Here is a 23,310-nt window from a genome sequence, read left to right on the forward strand (position 1 = left end):
ACAATGAGAAACACTACAATTACATCCGTGCATGTACCCTTGACTTGATTGTGTGAATTGTTTGTGTTACCCACTTGAGTCATGCCCTGCTCTGCCTCGATAAACCTCATCAGGTCTTTGGTGTCCAGGTACTCCTTGTTGCTCGAGAACTGCACCAACAGAAAGTAGATCTCTGGACGTGTGCAAAAGTCGTGAAAGGCCTCGATGAACTCCTGCTTGGTGACTCTGTCGTTACTTCCTGTGAGCTTTTTGTTTTCGCTGTGGTCTTGAAATCCAGACCCATTATCTATTGTCAGCCCACACATCCTCTCCCTGACTCTTTGAAGCTCTTTAAACCTGTGCTCCACTTTGCCACTGCTCACCCCAGGGTTCACACTTTGTATCAACTTTATAGCTGACTGCAAGCGAATGCCTTCCTCGATGTCGTCCTGTCTGCCGAAATCAGAAGCAGAGGAGAACAATTGCTCCAGCCAGCCAAGACGAAGGCTGTCCTGACTGCTGGCGAGCATGTCAAGGGCATGTTTCCCATACTGCATCAGATACCTGGAGACAGATGAGAGAAGAACGGACAAGGCCGATGCAATAGGACAGAATGTTTTTGTTGTAAAACTGCATCACAAACATTTCTATTTTCATTTCAGGCATCTTGCACAGTGCCTGAAATTTAAAGTACAATAACTGCAGCAGTAGAATCATTTTAAAGTCACATCACGTTTACTGGCACAGCCCTTCATAACAAAGACGACTCGAAGGACTGTACAAAGAAATCAACCCAACAAAATCTCACTGTTCGTCTCAGTGCAATCAATAGCAGAGAAAAAGCAAAGCATAGGACGCGAGATATATTTTTGGACTGACATCAAAGACCTTCACAGATTAGCCAGAGTTGCTTAACCTTCCTTGCATGACCGAACCTTACTTCAAGCACAAATTAAATGTCTGTCATTACTTGTTCACCTTGATGTCAGTGAGAACACCGGTGAAGACTTTCCGTCCTCATAAATAAAACTCACCCAGCTAAAATACTGATGAAATACAGTACATGTCGGCCCTCTGAAACATTTAGGAACCAACTCCTCAACATGTATGTTGCTTTAAAGAGGGCGGACATTAAAGATCATCTCTATTCGTTGGTCAAACCCTCACAACTCATCGCTGTGTGTCAAAGTTAAATACGCAAGTTGCTGTTTTTTTTACATGAATATAATCACTTCTCGTCTGTAAAACGGCTTATGTTTAACTCTACACCATTGCTTCCACTAGAATGTGCAGCTGTATGAATTCCCCTTTCCAACTCCCTGCAGCTCCAGCACACCAGCTCACCTAAGACTCTGCTTAAAGACTGTAAAAGTACACCACACAATGGCAGATTGTAACATTGGAGCAATGTCAACCTCACTTTGCAATTAAACTTTTCTTTAATATATGAAAACCTGGAAGTCTGAATCCATGTTTTTGAGATTATCAGTAGACTGCAGCTTCAAGGCAGAAACTTATCTAAAACATGGACATGCTAACAGTTATAAACACTACATTTTTACCAGAAGTGGTCTTTATGTTTTGTACCAATCAGTGTAGTTGTTGCTGCAGCAAGTAGCATATATAGTATACAACAGAAGTGAGCACACCATGTACAACATCATTGCAATCTCAAATAATTCAAAATTGTATCACTTCTCACTAACTGCATTATTTTTAAGTTGACAAGAAGAGCATTTCATCTCATGTTCTAAAACTTTAGAAAGACGGTATTTAAAAATACAGGCCCCAAAGTACTAGAAACCTCAAAGTAACAAAAGTAAATGCACCTGTGGTCACTGACACACAAGTTAGAAAACCTGACACCGTTGAAAACACACTGAGTACATCTGTGATTTACAGCTAGCCTTATTGCATGAACACTTCAGCTTTCTCAGTTTTTGGACATATGGGCTGTGTCTATCTGAATGTCTGCATCATTGCTCCACATGAAAAAAAAATGCCAGAGGGTATGAAAAATGAGATTGTGTGATTTTATAAAGATGAAAAACGATTAAGATTAGTGACCAATAAAATTTGTCAAAACAGTTATCAAGAGGTATAAAACGAGCCACTAATCAGAGTCACAGCACTCGGCCTTCTTAAACAGAAGCACTGATAGGATGCTATTTGCACAATCTAACTCTGAAAAACAGAAGAGCACATCCTTCAGAGTCAGCACAGGACTTTGTCATTCTTTACTAAAGAACACAAAAAAGGCCTCCTCAGTGCTAAGAGTACATTCTTTTGTCAGATGAGACCAAGATAAAGTTGTTTGGCTCAGATGGGGTCCAGCATGTTTGGCATGAACCCGTCGAGGACTTTTACAGTGAACGCACAGACCTGACAGTGAAGCACACAGAGGTGTGAGTGTGATGATACGGTGCTGCATCAGTGCAAAAGGTGTTGGGGAAATATTTGTAGTAGCAGCTTAAGTGGATGTGGATACACCAAAACATTGGCTGACAAGATGACTTCTCGTCTGGAGAAACTTGGCAGAAGAGGAAAATGAAGAAGAGGAGATTCCAGCATGATAACAATCCAAAGCACGCTGCCAGAATTACACAAGCCTTTCCAAAGAAACAAAAGTGAAAACTGTGATGTACAGTATGTCGCCTGACTCCAAACAAGAATACCTCAGGGGTGAAGATATAGATGGAGCAACACAATTCTCTAGCAAAGAATAGCTGAAAAAAACATCTCTAAAGAATGGATCTACAGAACTTCCATGCCAAAGAGGACTGAGTCTGTCATCGGAATTGAAGGTGGACATACGAAGTTCTGAAATTATCGAAGACTTGAATATCTAAATACATATAAAAGTGTACTGACTTCACTAAGTTGTCACTGTGGGGCCTGTATTTCTTATATAGTAAAATTTAAACTGTTAGTTTTGTCATTTACATTCCAGGAAATATACAACTGTTTAACTTAAAAGTAATGCAGTTACTGTAAAACAACACATATTAGAATCTCCTGTGATATTGCATGTTTCTATTGTATACTTTAAAAAGAATCACATGGACATAATGACAATGTAAAAAACTTGATTTGCACCATAAGGGGGCCTTGAAGGCAACCTGTTGTACCTCTGATTATCTGCAAACGTTTGAATTACAGTGACGGTGACGTAAATACGACAACATTTCAATTGATGTTTGAACTAGTTCTTCCAGCTACATTGCCCAAACAGCAATAAAATATCTTTATCTACTATGCTTTAAGTAAAAAAGAAGACAAATCTTGAATATTGACAGCTAAATGTGTGCTGTCATCACACATTTCTGCTACAGTGTACTGCTTACAACGTGTAAAAAAATCAGATGCTCATTTGTAACCTTTTTTTTAACCTTCCTGTTTCTGTTTCTATATATATTGTACAGAGTGCACAGTGTAAGACTACATTCAGTTCTCGCTGAGTCGTACCTCAGGCCAGTAACCCAAATGTTGGCCACTTCAGCAGAGTTCGCCACCAGGTCCAAGCTTTCATATATCTCTCCATAGATGATGGAGAACGCACAGTCCTCTGATATCTGGTCATAAACTCCACTGGTGCGGAAGGTTTCTGTGTTACGACCTGTCCGTACCTACAGTTTGAAATCACAAGAAAAAAACAAAAAAGTATGTCAGATATAAAAAAACAAATCAAATGTTGCCTTTCACACGGTTCAGGGTGATAAACATTTCCATCACTGTGGTCTAAAAAACTCAGTGAGGTCATTCATAAAGCAGAAACCAAGGAGGATTGATATAAAAACCTTTTTTTTGTCTGGACACTGACCTCACGTATAGAGCCGAGAGAGATGCGAGCTTTGTCTGACTCCTTCTTGGATGGTTCCCAGCAGAGAGCCTGCAGGCCTGCATCCAGCAGATAGTAACGCTGGTAAACACGGGAGTTGGGTCGGATTTTCTTCAGCTCACTCCCCTCAACCTGGAAACAAGACGTGGATGAAACCGTCACCCGCTGACTCTCAGCGTAAACCTCATTTCACTTTACTTGAGAAAAAGTTCTGTTGAATGTATGACAGGCTCGTATGCCTTTCATCTCCCAGAACCCCTTGATGTACGTATGGCACGTTAAATATTTCATGTACAGGTGAGCAAAGCCTATATTTTATGTAAAGGGTCACAGTGTAGCTAACCCACCATAGAGTGGATGCAATCAGCAGCGCTGCTGATCTTCTTCTCTGACAGACTGCTGCTGAAGGACACTGTCTTCTTCCTCTCCCGACCAGCACGTGATCCGTCCTGAAGAGGAGGGAGGGACAGATGAAATGACGGGACAGATAAAGAGAGGAGGAGGGGGTGTAATAGGAAGAAAAAATGACTTGAAAGAGAGAAGCGGCGATAGGCAGATAGTGATCCCTCTGGAGAGTATTCTTTGCTTCAGCATGACAAACATTTTTCCAGTTCAGAATGGATCTCAGAGGATTAAAAGCCATATCAGCTTATGTAACCATACATAAACACAGATTATTTGGTCTGCCATGTAGAGCCTCCTCTTTCCAATCTGTTATTGTTTTTCCTGATAGCATGCTAAAAGCCTTTGCTCGCCCTTGCCCTTCACCATTACACCATTAATCATACCTGAGCAGACAGAGGCAGCAGGCTGCAGCATTCTAATTCTGCTCCTCCACAAAGACTCTGGCAGACCCAATCAGTTTATCTGAGCTCACTATCGCGGCTCATCCATCTGATTTATTGACCAATCAGATGTCACCCCCACAGAGAACCTTATACTAACAGATAAGAGCATATATGTGGGCAAAGTTATTCAATTATGGATATATTAGTCCTGATAAAATCAAATCAAAGACTTCATTGAAGCTAATCTGAGGTAGGATAAGCAGGATAACACAATTACAGTTGATTCAATCCCAAGTGGAGAGACAGACAACGCAAACACCCACATACTCAACGTGCTGGTGCATATTACGAGCAAGGAGATGCAATCTAACAGTCAAAAATACAACATTCAAGGGCTGCGACTAATAAATGATTATTCTCATCACAGAATATTGTGCCAATTGTGTTTTTTCAGTTCATTGATTGATTAGTCATATCTCATTTCAAAACTATGGTTGCACAACACAGCAACTCTGTAGAAGTTGATTGCACGACAATCATCTACAACACGTCAACGTATCAGTGCAACCGAGGGTGAAAAAATGTCTCTAAAAAGGCAGAAATAAGGAATAATGTATTTATTCACTGCAATATTGTATAAGTGTGTATCATGATTATTATTTATTTATTGGTGCTCTGATTTGCTCTCATCTGTGGTTCTCCATCTCCCCCGTGTGAGTTTCTTCTTGTTCTTCACCACAGGTTGGTTAACCTGCGTTCACTTTACCCTCATTTATTTGATAAGTGCCACTACGAGTAGTCATCAAGTACTGCCCGCATGTTTTAATTAAAACATTAATAATATCTGGCACCAGTGCATCAATAATGCAACACAAGAGGAGGTGATACACGATGTTGCCCTATCAATATTTGGTCATACCGCCTAATAACTAAAGCCCATACAGATTTTTTTTTGACCAGTAGCAAAACATATATAGAGTTGAAACCAGATGTTTACATACACTGTATAGAAAGACTGATAATGTTTTTCTCTTAGTGTCTGACATTAAATCAGACTAAACTTTTCCTGTTTTAGGTCAGTTAGGATTACCAAAATTATTTGTATTTGCTAAATGCCAGATTAATGAGAGAGAGAATTTTTTTATTCCTTTTCTCAAAGTCAGACATTTACATACACTTCCTTAGTATTTGGTAGTGTTGCCTTTAAACTGTATGACTTGGGTCAAACATTTTGGGTTTCCTTCCACAAGTTTCTCACAATAGTTGCTGGAATTCTGGCCCATTCCTCCTGACAGAACCTGTGTAAGTCAGTCAGCTGCCTTGCTCCACAGGCCTTTTCAGCTCTTCCCACAGTGTTTACACTTGTGTATAATTGTTTGAACAGATGAACGTGGAACCTTTAGGCATCTGGAAATTGTACCCAAGGATGAACCAGACTTGTGGAGGTCCACAGTTCTCTTCCTGATATCTTGGCTGATTTCTTTAAATTTTCCCACGTTGTCACAAAAGGAAGCAGAGTGTTTGAGGTGCGCCTTGAAATACATCCACAAGTGTGCCTCCAATTAACTCAAAAGTTGTTAATTAACCTATCAAAAGCTTCCAAAGCCATGACATCATCGTCTGGGCTTTCCCAAATAGTTTGAAGGCATACTAGTGTATTCTGACTTTGAAGAAAATAATGAAAAATTCTCTAAAAAATTCTCTCTCTCATTATTCTGGCATTTAGAAAATAGAAATAATTTAGGTAATCTAACTGACCTATAACAGTAAAAGTTTGGTCTGATTTAATGTCAGACAGTAAGAAAAAAAAAAAGTTTTATGTCTTTTTATACAGTGTATGTAAACTTCTGGTTTCTACTATATATATGAGCTGCAGACAGAGCTGAGAGTGTTGTAAAGAATGGAGTCGGAGCCACTCAAACCACATGGTGACACCATTGTATATATATACTGATATAGCCGCAACAGGCCAACATCAGTGGATAAATCAGCCAATCGTCGGCTCTACTGATACCAACTACTCAATGCCTGAACTGACATCTTCAAATTGCTGATAATCTGAACATATAACACATTTCATCAGAACACATATCAAACCAAAGCAGCAACTTCTCACATGCTAGAAGTTAGAACCAACAAATGTTTCTGCTTGCGAGACAACCAAAAATATCAGTTTATAAAATTAATAGTTATTAACTAACTAGTAAGTAAGTTCAGCTCACTTAAAAAAATACAAATATAGTGTACAGCCAGTTGAAATATTCTGATTCATCTCTTGAAGTTGTTTTGAATAAATAAAACCAAATTTTCCCAAAAAATGTAGGGCACATATTTCCATCAGGGGACGATCTAATCCAGCAGCCTGTTGCTCTGTGACAAACAAACAACACAAAGCCCATATTTTTACTACGCCATATTGTTTTGGGAGTATTTCAAAAGTCCAATCCATCACCAGTGAGCTAATTAACATTTTCATGTTTAAACATGTTTTACAGTGGCTGATTAATCTCTGCTCATCAACATAACTCTGATTCCATTCAAATAAGACTTCACACGAACCTCAAGAGCACTTGGGTCTTTTATGAGAGAGGAGAGCAGGGAACCCTCCATATGAAAGAAATCTGGGCGATATAAAAGGCAGAAAGGGATAAAAGAGAGAAACGGGGGGGAAGAAAGACCCAGGCTGTGTTTCATGTAAAGCGTATGAATGAATATGCGAAAAAGGGGAGACATAATTCACAGAAATGTTTCCCTTAGATGGAGGGGAAGGGGTCTAGCCATCACAAATCCTCACAGAATCAATCGCCTCATTAGGATACAGAAGTGCTTCCAATTGCAACAAGTTTTTATTTTGAGGCATTTTTGGAGCACTTCACTCATTTATTGTAATGAGGGGAGTGCTCTAAAAATACTCCTCGCGCCTTAGGGTATGATAGACCCCCTTTCAATCAGAAAATTTTAAAAAAGTGTCTCAAAACAAGAACACATCAACACAATGAAACACCAACTTGCAAGTGAGCTAATTGATTTTGTGTTCTCATTAAACACCTGCAACAATTGTTGTGCTGCAGCAACACCTTTAAATTTAACTCTACCTCAAATAGACTGACTCCAATCTAGCTCTGGCCTCAGCAGCCAGGAAAACATTTTTAAAAAAGCTTCTTTCCGGTTACAGCAAATTTGAAATATTTCCAAAAGCTCCCGTTAAATACCCCAGGGAACCCAGAATAAGGAGCAAGCACAAATACAGACAGATTCACCTTTACACTGTAGCGTACCACACCATCCTATCATTCACACTTTCCTTTTTCTTTCATGCAGTGTAGTGACAGGCGCAGGAGATTAATGCTGGCCTCAATCTATATCTCTTCCTGTGCGTGTGTGTGTGTGACATTACCGGTAATAGCCCCTCTGTGCCTGTATCAGCACCGATCGCTGTGCACAGACTACCCAGTTAAGAAACGCCACATAAATAACATGGTCTCCACTGACATTCCCGCACTATGTGGCAAGCAGCAAACACGCCGTCGCTGATTAATAGACAAGCAATGGGCAGAAATCCTACTGAAGCAACGGGCGCTTTCCTTTAAAGGCTAATAAAGCTCATGTGGTGTGCAACCGTCACAAGCTGGAGTCTTCCTCAGGCATGCTCAGTAGTTTGGATTCAATTATCTCATGTGGAAGCTGTCCTGCATGTTCACCTCTGTTAGCCCACCACATAAATTACTTATGGAGAGACAGATTTCAAACACACGCTGACGTCACCGGAGACCCTGAATAAATTACCCTGACAAGATAAAACTAGAGGGCACACATTAACATGCGACTGGTAAACACCTGAACAAAATGCAAACGTAAAGGTATCGATTTTTTCTGTGCAACAAAAAAAGGCTGTTGAAACAGACTGCAGGCGTGCACGTAGGAAAACAAAACCAGTCCCCTAAAAAGATTCCAGTTCCATTTTCACTTAAGCTCTGTACTGTACGTCTCCGTCGCAAAGGTCCTGTGTTGTTTTCTCACACAGAGCGAGATGAGCCTCCAAAACCACCGCTGCACTTCAAAACAGGAAGCAGCCTGTCAGTTTGTCACAGAGAGTTTCCTGTGGCTCCACTGACAGTGAAGTGACAACAGAGAAGAGAAAGACTAAAAAAAAAAAATGTTCGCATTATTGACATCATAATGGGTATTTTTAGGTTTGACACCAAGTCCAACAAGTGATAAACATACAGTAGTGCATGAAACCTTTTAAAATCTTTTCGTAAAAAACATTATTTGGCAATGTATATGTTGAATATAGAAGCTGTAAGGTGATTCGCATAATGTCAAATCTGCATTGACTCATTTTTTGGCAAGGCTTTTTTAGTGATGTGGCAGTTCCCATGCCCAAAGGCAAACCCAAGCACAAGAAGCAAATGATAAAAACAAACAGACAAAAGACACAACAAAACAAACTCACAAATGATTTAAAAGCAATGGGAAACAGATCAATCTTTAGCTTGGATTAGAAAGTAGTCAACATTGTCTCAATACTTAGCTCTTCTGGCGGTTTGTTCCACATTTGAGCAGCATAGAAACTAAAAGCAGCCTCAGCATGTTTAGTTGTGACTCTGGGAACCTCCAGTAATCCAGAACAAGCTGACCTGGGAGGTCCTTACTGGATCAACAGGTCTAAACCATTCAGGAGCAGCAGAAACAAACTTTCACTTGAAAGCATAGTTGTGAAAGTGTTAACTATTTACGCATCCATCAGATATGACGCAACACTCAAATGCAGTGGGCGTCATGTTTGTATGTACTCCTATTAGCTCTATTTTTGGTCTCCACCAACCCCTGATGGAAATATCTGGCTTTTTTATCAGCTAAATCTGCAATGTTCACCAGCTAGACATTAACGTTGCATTTGGTACTGAACACATAGCAAATGGTGGGTTTTAGGAGCTTTTTTTGTTGTCAACAGCTTAATAACTGGAACCAAAAATGACTGATAAGGGGTTAGAAGCAAAGAAGTAAAGGCACTGACAGGAAAAAAAAAAGAAAAAAGCTGAAAGACATTAAAATGCATCCCATAATTGCCTTTCAGTGCTGAGTTGGTGACTAATTTTGTTACTTTTACCAGCCCACGTGTTGCCATTTGATCACTGGCAATATAAAAATCTCAAATATAGAAGTTTAAATTAAAGTTAAAATAAATTACAATACGTCTAAACGTCCATTCAGAAAATCTGGCTTTTTGAGGGACATTTTTTTATCTGCAAGTTTTCATTTGATGGAAACACACAAAAGATTACTGCGAATAAATTTGGACGATTGTGTGACTATGAGATTAGGACATCTACACTGATTGAACAGATGGACAAATGTGGGGACGGATGGAGAGCGAGAGAAAATGGAGGGACTGGGTGGCAGAGCACAGATGCAGTTATCAGACAAGGACACACAAGATGACAGAGTCGCACCGCAGAAAGTTCAAACTTGAGAGAAAAAGATGAAACAGATAAGAAAGATGAGCTGCAGTAGAGGAAGCATGAGGAGAAATAAATACAGATGCTGATTACCTGATAACTATCTTGTTTTTAGTGCGGACGGTCACAGAGCCCATGCGCTTGGTAGCCACAAGCATGGCCCAGTGCCTCCATTAGCCAGCTTGCATGCATGCACCGTATGATGTATGTGAGTGCATGTTTAAACGGATGCAACAAGCATGTATCACTAATTACAGCTTCTCGGAGTCAGCAGAACGGAGATATAGGTCATTAGTGGGTGTTGTCTTTGATCCACTAATTAAGACAGATCGGGAATGGTCGTTGGGTGCGAGACGTTAAAGAATAGAGGTCTGAAAATTGGTAGGGAGTGCGAGCAGTCTTCCCTGTGGCCTTGTGTGTTTGACGGCAGATGATGGATGCTTAATGGCATAGTTTATTCCGAGAGCCTCTCGCCCTGAAGCACAACACCACCAGAAGGGGTTCGGAGGTGATTTACTGCAAGATGTGAGATGAAGTATGGTCTTAAGAAGGAGCGTAAGGAACAGAAGCATCTACAAGTGTTAAGACGGATGCGTTGTGAGAAATTTGTCATTTTAAAAAACTGCTGCGTTCACAATGAGTTTACATGAGTTAGGTTTATTAGCACCCACGGTAGACACTGAAACCGTATATGGCAGCGTGGTTTATCCGCCATTCTGAATCACTGAACAAACTATACCGTGGGTAACCATAGCAACAATAGTGATGCTTTGGGCTTCATTAGCAGTAAATTCTTTCTAATAGCACTGAACTAAAAACAGGTTATTCAGGTTACAAACAACAGCTGCAGCAACATTTCTCACTGTTGATTGACCTGTTGATTATGTTCTCAACTAATGGGGGAGTTTTTTTAAATCTGTGAAGTGTCCAAAAAATGTGAAAAATGTCAGTCAGTGCGTCAAAAAGTCCAAGATGACATCCTCAAATAAATATATATACATTTTGGCCACAAATCTCTACATATTTAGTTTACTGTCATAGAGGAAGAGAGAAACCAGAAAATATTCAGTTTTAGGAAGCTGGAGAATTTAGGTTTTTCTTTCTTGAAAAAATATTTAAATCAATAATCAAAACAGTCTGAAAAGGATAGAAGAGTGCATAATTGCAAAAGCTGGAAAAACTAATCAGTGAATTGTTTTCTATAGGAAACAAACTTTAAAAAAAATCTTCAATGATACAGTTTTCACATATAGAATATTAAATCAAATTCAATTCAATCTGATTAATCTAACGCAAATTCACAACATACGTCGACTCAGAGCGCTTAACATAGTAAGGTGCAGATCTTACGACTTCTGAGCAGAGAACCCAGCAATCCAAGGTTGCTTTTGGATTCCTTAAGAGCAAGCAGTCGGTAATGGTGGGAATGATAATGAAGTCTATAGAGAAAACACCATTCTGCCCCACTTAATGCTGTTGTTTATCTAAGATTCACTATGTGCTCTCATATCACGGCTAGTCATAAAATGATAAAACAATTGAAAAGTCTATTGAACAAAAAAATAGTTGCTGTTTAGTAATTTGGTTTTGTTGACCAGAAGGAATGAGTTTTTTTTGTACCAGCAGGTATGTAGAACTGCATTGTTCTCGACAATAATCAACAGTTTGAAGATGGATGCTGATAAATTATCATAGACATTGTCATTACATGTACCTTTCAGATCACCGCAGCACTGTCACTGTCAGGATTATACACACAGACCTCAAATTAAAGAACATCATGTTGATTGATCATCAATGGCAGCCATATAGCGCCAAAGTGATTGACTTGGACCTGACCCAGAATCTATCTAGCTGGGCTCCTGCCTTCAGACCCATTCATACCGGTGAGTAACTGGAAGCAGAGTTGATCTTTTAGTGGTATACTGGTTTACTGCCGCACCTATAATATCTCTCAGTTTTTGTATACAATCTTACTTTTCCGATATCAGGTAACCAGAGATCATTCTGGGGTTTCCATTCACAGGGGGCATTGACACTTGGTCTTTGGGATGCTACCTTGTACCTCTGTGTTCTACTCTATCCTGGGGTGAGTGAATACAATATGGTAATCATTAGTAAAGTCCGCTCCATGTTTTTTAAGAATTAGACTACACGGTTTATAAAAATAGTTATGTCCACCTGATTTATGTGATACTATAATGTCATGTATAAAAGTACTTAAGTTAAAACTCACTTCACTCCTCGAGCTGCTCTACATCACTAATGTTGTTGTATTTCCAGATGAGGTACATACTGGAGACTCAGGCCAGCCACCTGACAACCTGCTCAACTCAGGTTTTTCCAGCAAGGCCACAGTTCGACCGGCAGTATGTGGAAATTCAAGGTACCTACCCCTTTACCACTCCTCTGATTTAACAGACCTACTGTGGGACCCAGAATTTTTGGCAGGTTAACTATGTGCCTGTCTTTAAATGTCCTTGTTTCCGTCATGTATCTTAACAAACTTTAAAATGTTCAGTTGCATCTGCATGTTTGTCCTCAGAATATCATAACTAACAAGCTCACTGGGAGAGACAAGCATTAAGTCGAAGGAGACCATACGGGTGAAGCTAACCTCTCTAGATGACCTTCTGCATGTAGGTGTACGTCTACTATAAAAGTATTTCTGAGTCAGGCACAAAATGCACTCAAAACATTTTTTTTCCATCATATCAGTTAACCTGTTTTTTTTTTAACTTACAGAAAAAGCTACGCAGTTCCCTCTTCATCCATGAAGGCTTGTGCCCATTATACCAAGGCCACTGCTGCTTTGAGAAGCCGCCCAGCTTTACACCGGAGTGTCAGATCATACTCCACCAGGCCGGGCATCAAGAGGAAGAAGACTGATGATAAAGATGTGGACCACAGAAAAAACTTACTCTGGCCACTACAACAGCTCTGATTCCAACAAGTCACACGAGAAGGTCAAATTAAGTTGTTGAGGCAGCAGCAGCCATAATTCTGCTCACAGTGTTCAGAGTCAACCTAATCAACACCGTGGCCAAGCCGACTTCCACCGTCACACCATGGCTGGGAGTCAGGCTCGGTCAGGAACCAAAAGCAGTTGACGAGAAAGAGGTCTGCAGTGTGTTTAGAGGATATCAGGAGCAGCAGAGGGGGGTAAATACGGTATGTAGCTAGATTTGAAATGAAAATACAGTATGTCTCTGTAGAACGTCCAAGACATGAAATGTAACTGTGTAGTGTATATATGCATGTATAGTTACCCATACAAACTAATGGCACAAATAGAAATGTCAACATGCTGTCAATTAGACATAGATTTTGTACTCTTTTCACTCTTTTGTACACTCAGCTGATCAGCAAAAATTAGTAAGGATCTAAATAATAACAACTACAGTAACCGTCAAATGGCTTAACTCGGTATGCTAAAGAGAGTTGCTCCTTCTTTTCGTACATCCGATCGTGTACAGTTAAAAAAAAAAAAGAATTAATCTGCTTCGTGCTGTGCAAGATCACACCTCCCAGGGGCTCTGAATTCAGTTTACACAAATTAAAATGCGCTAATTCATGTTCATAGATCACAATTGTCAGTTTTTGAACTGAGTTCAAAGTCACAAAAATGAATCACTACATATTAATTTCTTTTGTGTACTTGTTATAATGAGCTGCTCTGAGCTATTCTTTTTCAATTGGTCCTCCTCCTACTCACAGAGCCCTCAACTGACTCAGGGGACGAGTAACTGTTTTGCTCCGCTCACAGAAAAAGTCCCATTTTTTTATGTGTATTGTGTATTTTTGAAGCGTCTTTACTCTAAGCCAGATATTTCCTTCTGGAGCTGGTAGGGGTAGAAAAAAAACCCAGACAGATAGACAGAGAATGAATGTTGGACTTAAACTTATGACGTAGCCACAAACACCACTTCAAATCACTGTCAATGTTGCACTGTAGCAACTGCAAGCAGACATTTTTGCTGCAGCTAAATATGTCAGTGCAAAGTTGTTTCTTTCACCTGAAAATATGAACTCTCCTCTACGTGCATTATTGCTAATCATATATGAGTGTTGATGCGGTTTGCATGTGTGTGGTTGCTAACGAAGCCCGGACAAGAAAATTACTGCAGACGAGATGCTATGCGGTCGAGTCAATCTGTCAGCAGCTCAGTGTCTGGGAATAATGTTCGACAAAAAAATGTGGTGAGCATTCACAGTAACTCAACTGCTGACTCTAACCATAAACCCCTGCCCTCGTGGCAAGCGGAGCAGCAGATGCTCTTTTACGCTTCAAACCTTTGAAGTCCCATGTGCACACAAGCGCACATACACACAAACATGAGCACAATCAAACACACACGCCACACAGAATGAAACAAGTAAAAGGTTGGCTTGAAAAGGTCATCTTGTCAGAGAGCTAACCACAAGTTCAGCTGACAAACGTCACAGATGTATTTACCGAAGACAGCAGGGCCACTAAAACCAAGAACAGGCAGTTGAAGACTTGAGTCGGGCATCAACTGCGAGCATGAACGTTGTGTTTAAACTGCCGAGCGGGGGTTTTTACATGCCTCAGTGACGACTTGCACTAACTAGGCACGAGCTGAGACATCCATACTCACATACCACTGCGCACGCATGGGCGGGTATACGTTATGAGTGTGATGTATATGCGCAGCAATTCAATCACCAGCTCAGCTTGGAGCTCCAAATACTAGTATTTACTGTGGATCCATTACAATCAGTGAGAGGGTTGATCCACTCCCTGTTCCTCCTGTGCAGGACCATGCCTACGCAATCTAAAGTGGTTTAAGGCAGACTTAAGATGTTGATTTGATCTACAGGAGGCGCTCAGGGCTGCTCTGACTCCCAACAACTACCCTCCCCAGCTGTGTGCCAGCGCCTCTGGCTGATGTTGCTCCCTCACGCTGAAAAGACGCATATTGATGAGGGTACATAACACAAACAACTATATGGAGCTGTATAAAGGAACTGCTTGAGATTTGGAGACTTCTAATTCATTGTCTTGTGGAAGGTTAGAGGAGAAGCTCTCACCCTCCTATCTGCCAATTTGCAATTAAGTGACCCTTTGTCATAACAGAAAAGACCACTCCTTTAAGAAAAGAAATGTTTCATCATATGATGAAGGTGATCCTGCAGAACAACATTGTCCTGATTTGTATTGACCCTCCCCTCCTCAGGAGACAAATTAACATTAAAAAAAAAATGACAGCAACATGCCCCCCACAGCATAGCAAAGCTACTGTATCTCCTTATTGAAGCGGTCATGCATTTTAGTTTGTCACTCATCTGTATGTCCGGGCTCTAATATACTCACACCAATGGCCTCAGTGAGCGGCATTGATCTCCTCATCGAACTCTCAGCAAGAAAAGGTGTATATTTTGATAAGCTCCCGCAATTATCAAACCATCTAGCTTTTGTAAAAATGATGTGTTTTTACTGGTAAATAAAAAAACTAAGATTTTCACAAGACAGCAATATGCACTGATATACACCCTTGCATACAGTATTCCCCCTTCCTTGGAAGTTTTCCCCTTTTTACTGCTTTTCCACATTCAATCATAGTCAATTTAATCAGGCTTTTTTTGACAACAATTTACAAAAAAGAATATAATATCAAAGTCAAAGCTGATCTCTGCAAAGTAATGTCAACAAATAAAAACACAAACAATTTAAAATAAGGTATCGAGTAAGTATTTACCTCCTTTTAAAGTGACTCACCTAATTCAACAACAGCCAGGTGGTGCTAGAAATCATACATTTAGTGAAATGGAGATCATCTGAGTGCAGTGAATGTGTCTCAAGTGAATGTAGTAAAACGACACCTGTATCTGGAAGGCCCTGTCACTTGTGAATCATTACTCTTGGCTGCAACTACAGCCCGAGGACAAAAGTACACCCCAAACAATTCCGTAAAAAGGTTATTGTACAGTTAAATCTGTCGTTAGGAAACGGAAGAAATATGACACGTGCGTAAATCTGCCTCGAGCAGACTGTCCTCAAAAACTGAGAGACAAGTGAGGGAGGCCACCGAGACAAATACGAGTCCTCTAAAAGAGTTACAAACTTCAGTAGCTGAAATGGGAGAGACTGTGCATAAAAACAACAAACCTAAAACAGATTGGCAAAAAGAAAGCCACTTAAAAAAAAAGCTCATAATAAATTAGTTCACCTGAAGGCAGGTGAGAGACTGGAAGAAGGTTCTTTGATCTGATGAGACCAGAACTGAGCTTTTTGACCATCAAACGACGGCACCAAACACATCATCACGAACACACCCTCCTCACTGTGAAGCATGGTGGTGGAAGCATCAATGTTTCCTGGCAGGAGACCCTGGAATGCTCGTTAAGGTAAAAGGTAAGCTGAATGCAGTAAAGCATAGAGAAATACTGGAGGATGACGTGGTGTTACAGCCAAAGCTCCACAGTTATGTTTTAAAGACCTCAAGGTGAATGTTCTGGAGTGGCTGAGTCAGAGCCCAGACCTCAACCTAATTGAAAATTTGTGACTGGACTTGAAAAGGGCGGTTCACTTATGTGCAACCTGACAGAGCTTGAGCAGCTTTGAAAAACGGGGTAAAATTGCAGCGTCCGGATGGGCTGACTGAGACTCATCAACACAGGTTCAATACTATATTACTGCAAAAGGTGCATCAGCTAAACAGTGACTTAAAGGGGGCGAACACTTAATTTAAGTTTGTATTTAAATAATTGGGATTACTTTGAGGAAATCTGTTTTCTCTTTGACATGAAAGTCTCTTTTTTTGTGAATTCCTGTTCAAAGCATTCTATTGACTGCAATTTGAAAAGCAATTAAAGGGGAAAACTTCCAAGGAGGGTGAACACCTTTCAGAATCACTGTAAACATGCAACAACATTTTTTATTTTCTGAGTGTCTTATAGTGTGTGTTGACTTGAATAATGACAGCACTGGAAGGCAGGTATTTGTTGTGCCAAGCTATATTTTACTAGAAGGCAGGTCTGTGCAAGTGTGTGTGTGACTGAAACAGTGTGTGTATTTCTATTTAAGAGAGACTGATTGTTATCTACATCAAGATGAACTTCAAACAGACATAAACTCTGTGGCCACCGGCTTCTCCGTCTCCCTCATGCACACGAGACAGAATAAATGAGAAGACAGCATGAAGTACATGCAGAAGAAATACAGCTATTGGTAGGACAGATACACACACACTGGACATAAATCCCTGACTCCTGTTAAAACCGGTCTGGAATGTCATGTTTCCTGTTTATCTACCGACATACCACCCAGACTCCTATTGTGTGGAATCCTGAGTTTAGCCATAGGGGTAGTCTAACAAACAGAAAGAAACATTGCTGTTGTGTTGACAGATGGATTCATAACTCCTTGGTTCCCGGACTGAGCACCATCCATCAAAATCCTCAGGAGTTTATGATTCAAAACACAAGCACGTTTACGGTGAAAGCACAAACATATGCGCGCCGCCGTGCCACACCGTTCATTGGACACCGATCGTTCTCGGCTAAATGTGTCCACTGAACAATAATCAAACAAAGCATCACATCACCAAGGCATGCTAATTTCTGCTTCGGCACAAAGGAAGCATGTCGAGCGTACAGCGTGTTTTTCCCACGCTATCCCACATCAACACTCTTTTTAAAGTTAAAAGCCAGGGTGAGGGAGTCGTGAAACATCACACATCAAACACGGAGCTGCACATAATCAGGCACGGCCCTCACCAGGCGTTATTCCTGACCCAGAATGAAAACGCCAGAACTTTCATGCGAGCAAACAGTCAGTTATTAAATCCTCTGTGTCAAGCTGGCTGCACTGTGGGAAATAACAGAAGAAAGAGGACTGTGTGTGGGCAAGGAGGTGAGAAACATTTGTCTGTTTGTGTGTGTTCCAGTGAAAGAGAGGGCTGCAGAGAAAGTGACTTGTCATCACCAACTGCTTGTGACTTAATAGCAATATTGCAACATGAACTGTGCGAGGAAATTGGCCAACCGGCCGGCTTCCTGTCTTGCTGAAATGGAGCCAATCTTACACAAACGATGGCATGTTCAAATAATCATGTCTTTGCAGGCCGTAGCTCTGGAGACAAGCAGCAACAAGGGATCAATATGAGGCCTCCCACATGCGAAGAGGCTGCAACCATAAAAGGACAAAGTCAGGGGGATGAGTTATTGATTAGATCTTATTGATACGGCAATATTTTAAAGGCAGTTTCAGGCCAGCGTGCCTGAGTGAGATATCTGTGCGGATTCAACATGTGAATTCAGATGAGTGTAGGCAGTAGGGTTAATTGGACGGGGGTATTCAACTGTGACACAGAGGGCGGGGTGAATGCAATTTCTCATTCAGGTGGTTTCACTTATTAGTTCCTCCACCTCCTCACTCTGGCTGATGGAGTGCTAATAAGTGACACTGCCTGCTGTCGTCTGGCTAAAACCTCAACAGCACACATCAACCCTGAACGACACACTCCGGCTACAAACACAAACTGTGTAGGGTTTTCGACCGACTCAAAATCCTGGGAGCGCAAGACAGTGCTCGCTGTCATCTCCAACGTGTCACAGGATGTGCATCTCAAGGCACAAAATGCCGCCACTTCCTCAACAGCACTGACACATGAGGTGAGATGAGCATTGTGCAGTTTGACACAGATGGAGGCCAAGTTGACAGAAGGCAGCGTCACAGTGTACTAACAGTTTATCTTCAGGTTGCAGGTTGATTACATCCAGCAGTGTTGGAGGAGAGATCTGTGTGTGTGTGTGTGTGATAAGTCACCACATCTATATGTTTGACTCAGTGGGGGTTTTGACTTTATTGTATGTTATGATGGGGATTTTGTTTTTTTAACTTTCCTTTGCCATCATCATGACATTCCTACAGGGCTTGGTGCTGTTGGGTTTCAAGCACATTTTACTTCATGTCATTTTTTTAAATCACATGTGGTACACCTGCAGGTTTATGGGGTCTAATCTGGACTTGTAACAGTTCACGTTTTTAATGTATTTATCTTAAAAGCCAGATGAGCTTCTTCTTCTTTTTTTTTTTTTCACCTGATGGAAACAATGGCCTACCTTGATCAGACTGCTGCGTCGAGGGATCGCCTTGGAATCTGAACCTGTGCTCTCCCACGTCGGGGACTCGCAGCTGGATTCGTTTTGGAGCCTCTTGACGGCGTCTGGCACGCTGCAGTTCCCGTTGGAGACATGCTCTCCTCGGTGCGTCTCCAGGCTCACCCCCGCTCCTCCTGACGCAGCTTTCCAGCCAGCAACCGGTGGACCGACGGCGCTCTTGTTTTCTCCAAATTCGGCCATGGTGACACTTTTTTTTTTCTTCTTCTTCTTCTTTTGTTGGGGTCTGTCAGTTCTCATGAAAGCAGCGGAGCTCCGAGAAGCGGCAGCGCGGACACAGACGTGCCATCGTGTGGAGTGAACGATCGGCAAACGTGCGCCAAGAGCAGAGAGGAAACTTCTCTCTCTCTCTCTCTCTCTCTCTCTGTCTTTCTCACACTCACTGAGGGGGAGGCGACGGAAGGAGGGGGGGAGACGGCAGTGACCGACACACCTTCCAGACCTTCACCGCCAACACTCCTCACATCTCTACAGCTGATGTGCGCTTGCGTTCAGCACATTTTACACCGAGCTTGTCTGCTCCTCCTCCTCCTCCTCCTCCTGCCGCCGGTGTGGGTTAAATCTAAATCCTAATCACAATGTGTCACAGAATTATGTAAACCATTTACATTTCGGCCAGCTCTTGCTATCATCTCTCTCCGACTGCTTCGCGTTTAGATTTCATTTCTGGGTTTGACTGTAAGCGCAGCAGCAGCCTAATGAAGCCATCATCTGTCACCAGGGTGTTGGATGGGTGGATGGAGGGGTAAGTGGGTGGGTTGCTTTTGCTTTCTGTTCCTGTAAGAAGGGAATATGTGTTTATTGGTGCTTTCTAGTGAAGCAGGTTAATAAATGATCCACTAATGCTTTATTACTGCTAATTAAAAGGAAGAACTTTTAGGTTCCCAGATTTTAAAACTCCCCCTGACTCCAACCTGTTACAACAACCTGTTACCTCTTTGAAAATTCTTTACCAGCCACATTCAATGTGAACCATTTCCATGTTTCAGCTTACAAACGCTCCTCTTGTTTCACACTGTATTCTGGTTTCCTTCACAAAGTGACAAATGCCTGCTGAGAACAGCGGATGTGGTTTCCTTGCATGGTTTAAAAACTATTAATGCACGATGTAGAGACAGTTGACAAATTAGAGGAAAAACACTCAAGCACTCTGACCCTTAAAATGAGGTGATCTGATGTCTCCGTGATGCTCTGGGGGGCATTTTTGCTGGCATAGTTTGGGCCCACTTGTCCCCTTAGAGGAAAGGGTCACTACAAATCAAAACAAAACTATTCTGAGTGAGCAGTTTCTTCCCCGTTCGCAGAGCGCAAGGGATGAATCACATGCTACGACCTTCGCAGTCAACAACCGAGGACTGAGGTGTTAGACCGCCACCATCGTCGAAACACCAAAAGAGTGAATATATTCTGGAAGAACAGTGTTCCAGAGACTTGTAAAAACACTGGCCAAGGTTCACTGAAGCTGTTCTGGCCATGTGTGGTGAAACGAACTCGCTTTTTAATTTGTCAACTGTCTGCATTTGTGCTTGATAACACCTTTATGTGAAACAGTTGCATTTAGCAAAACACAATAGCTCACATGTTGACCTTGACTGCCAGCAGCATGTTGCTAGCTATTGACAGGTTTACAAATGAATGTAGAATCATTTGTTTGTGTCATCCTGCTGCACGTCACGATAACTCAAGCTTTTGTTTAATTTTGAAGGTATTTCTTTTACAATTTGCTCTTAAACTCTTGTTCCGATCCCCTCAGAGACATACCTGAGCAAACAGGCCAACGTGCTTCCTTTCTAAAATTCAATAAAGTCGTGGATTTTGCTGGAGAATTCAAGGGCAAATTTTTGTGACGCATCGCACAGGAATAAATGCCAAGATGGCATCCTCAAGAGTAAATGCCAAACAAAATGAGTGAGTTCAATTTCCCCCCACCCCCACCCTTGAAATGCAGTTATTGGAACTTCACACATTTCCAGCATGAAAGTATACAGAGAGGAAGGTGTTTCCAGGTTATATAGATAGACCAGTGTCCACATTCCCTTGGCTGCTGTGTTTATGTGACTGTGCAGGACAAACAACATGCTCTTTTGGCTGTTGACTCACTGTAACGCTTTCACAAATCAAGGTCAGTGCAACATTCGCTGACACAAAACCAATGTGTTGTGTGACTCATGTGATGAAAGTTGTCTCCATTTTCAGTGTAATTGCCCCATAATAAAACACAGTATCATACAGAGTTAATCATTTTGGGGGAAGCTTATCTGAAGAGGCAGGAGAGCCTTCCATTTCATTATCACCTTGGCATTAACATAATGTAATGACTGCAATAAAAGCTGTACACCAGGGTGCCGTTGCTCAGAAAACTGTAGCACAGTTCCTGCGACACGTTGGTGAGTAAATAAAAGTGTCACGCTCTCATTAAGCACTGACGGAGATGTCTGTGTTTGACAGTTCAGTTTGGTCATTTTCATTACAGGAATGTGATCGTATTGTTATCCAGGGAGCTCTCTCTGGAGGATATTTACATATTAGCTAAAGGAGGCCTGTGGGGATGAGATAGAGAACATAGACGGTTTAAGAATGAACTCAGAGTTTGTGGCAGGCGAGATGCTGGAGATACGCAAGCACGGCTCAGGCTACCGCTGAACAGACATCACCACTTAAATTAGGAGCATTTCACACAGGAGCCTCCATCAGCTGCATTTTATAATATATAGATTTAAAGTTGCAATATTTTATGCCCCCGTGGTCCAAGGTGGGTTATGTTGCAGCAGCTGAATTCAGATGTCAAATGAATTATGTCCAAACCCACAAGTGCTGACTACAGAGGACATCAAGCAAAGCTGACAGCCAGGCAGCGCCACTCACCAGCCGTCTGATCTCAAGTTACTGGGTTGAGCGTGTGAAAATAAACCATTAGGATTTTCAAACCTTTCACAAAGGTTTTGGCCATTCATGAAAACATTCAGAGGTGATTTGCAGCATCCTGTGTTATAACATACAACCGGTATGCAGAGAACAACATCAATCCTACACTGAATCTCTGCAGTTCATAATTAAGCCATGAATCTGCTTGTCAGGGCAGAAAATCGTTGACGTACTCCTGGCCAGAGCACAATCAAGCATGACGAGGCAGGTATTTGGCATCACACTGCACCCAAGTAGAGATGGATGGTCCATTATCACGCTCACGCAATCTTTCTTACTTAGTATTTCACTCAACTTTTAGATTCTAAACTCGACAGAAGTGTTATCTATGTTTCCTTTCAAAGCTAGACACACTGTTTACCTGCACCAATGCATGTAATAAATACACGAGTTAATTACGCAGAAACAGCACAGAGATTGTAAAACGGTCAAGATGCAGCACAGACGTTTCACATTCTGGTTCCCACCATCTCAAAAAAACGAGACTCCAAATTAGTAGGGGTTTGTCTTTGCTGCCATCTAGTGTTTGACTTCAGTGCTGCATTCAGCTACAAGTCTACAGTAAGCACTCCTGCACAACAGTCTGATGCTGAACCACGTTATCAATTGAATCAAATAGACAGTATCTCGCCGATCGAAAACAAACATGGACTTGATGTTTAACTGAGCTTCATAACCTGAACACCAATTAAAGGCCAGCTGTTAAAGCCAATGACACCATCCTGCTGTTGTGACGTTATGCTGTCTTTATTATCAAGTCATAATCTTAAACCACCACCCAGTCTGAAAAACTAGAACCATATAGGAAATACAACTCTGAAGTGCATCATAGTGCAAATATATTCCAGTGTCAGTAGATAACCAAAATAAAATATCTCACCTTAGTTCCTCTATGTATTGAAATAACTGCTACACATCCCTGCAGTAAGTCTTCTATTGGCTGTGCAGAACAGAGGTCAATAATGTATATTATGAGTAGTGTTTCATCTAAAACCATAAGGGACTATTGTCCTGAGACGCTGTCAGTGTTGGTCATTGCTATAACTGACACCAGCCTAAAGTATGATCTGGATATTAACAATGAACATAAAGAGTAAATTTTGGAAATAAAATGTATTTTACATAGATTGCATGCTGTTAAAGCTTTCATCCCCAGTAAATACTGATGGTTATG

General features: G+C 41.3%; 1 protein-coding gene across 1 annotated transcript in view; it reads right to left on the reverse strand.

Annotated features, from left to right (window-relative positions):
• LOC103364613 (inactive phospholipase C-like protein 2) overlaps nucleotides 1-19,681 on the reverse strand; it is a 37,211-nt gene extending 17,530 nt beyond the window's left edge. The window contains exons 1-5 of the mRNA XM_008291775.1: nucleotides 19,155-19,681; nucleotides 4,165-4,266; nucleotides 3,800-3,949; nucleotides 3,445-3,605; nucleotides 75-543 (exon numbers count right to left, since the gene is read on the reverse strand). Coding sequence (XP_008289997.1) covers nucleotides 75-543; nucleotides 3,445-3,605; nucleotides 3,800-3,949; nucleotides 4,165-4,266; nucleotides 19,155-19,451 — 1,179 coding nt within the window. The 5' untranslated portion in view covers nucleotides 19,452-19,681. The remainder of the gene's footprint in view (nucleotides 1-74; nucleotides 544-3,444; nucleotides 3,606-3,799; nucleotides 3,950-4,164; nucleotides 4,267-19,154) is intronic.
• Nucleotides 19,682-23,310: the final 3,629 nt, after the last annotated feature.

The sequence above is a fragment of the Stegastes partitus genome, unplaced genomic scaffold (genome assembly GCF_000690725.1).
Source record: "Stegastes partitus isolate 25-593 unplaced genomic scaffold, Stegastes_partitus-1.0.2 Scaffold762, whole genome shotgun sequence".
In the NCBI taxonomy this organism is placed as follows: Eukaryota; Metazoa; Chordata; class Actinopteri; family Pomacentridae; genus Stegastes; species Stegastes partitus.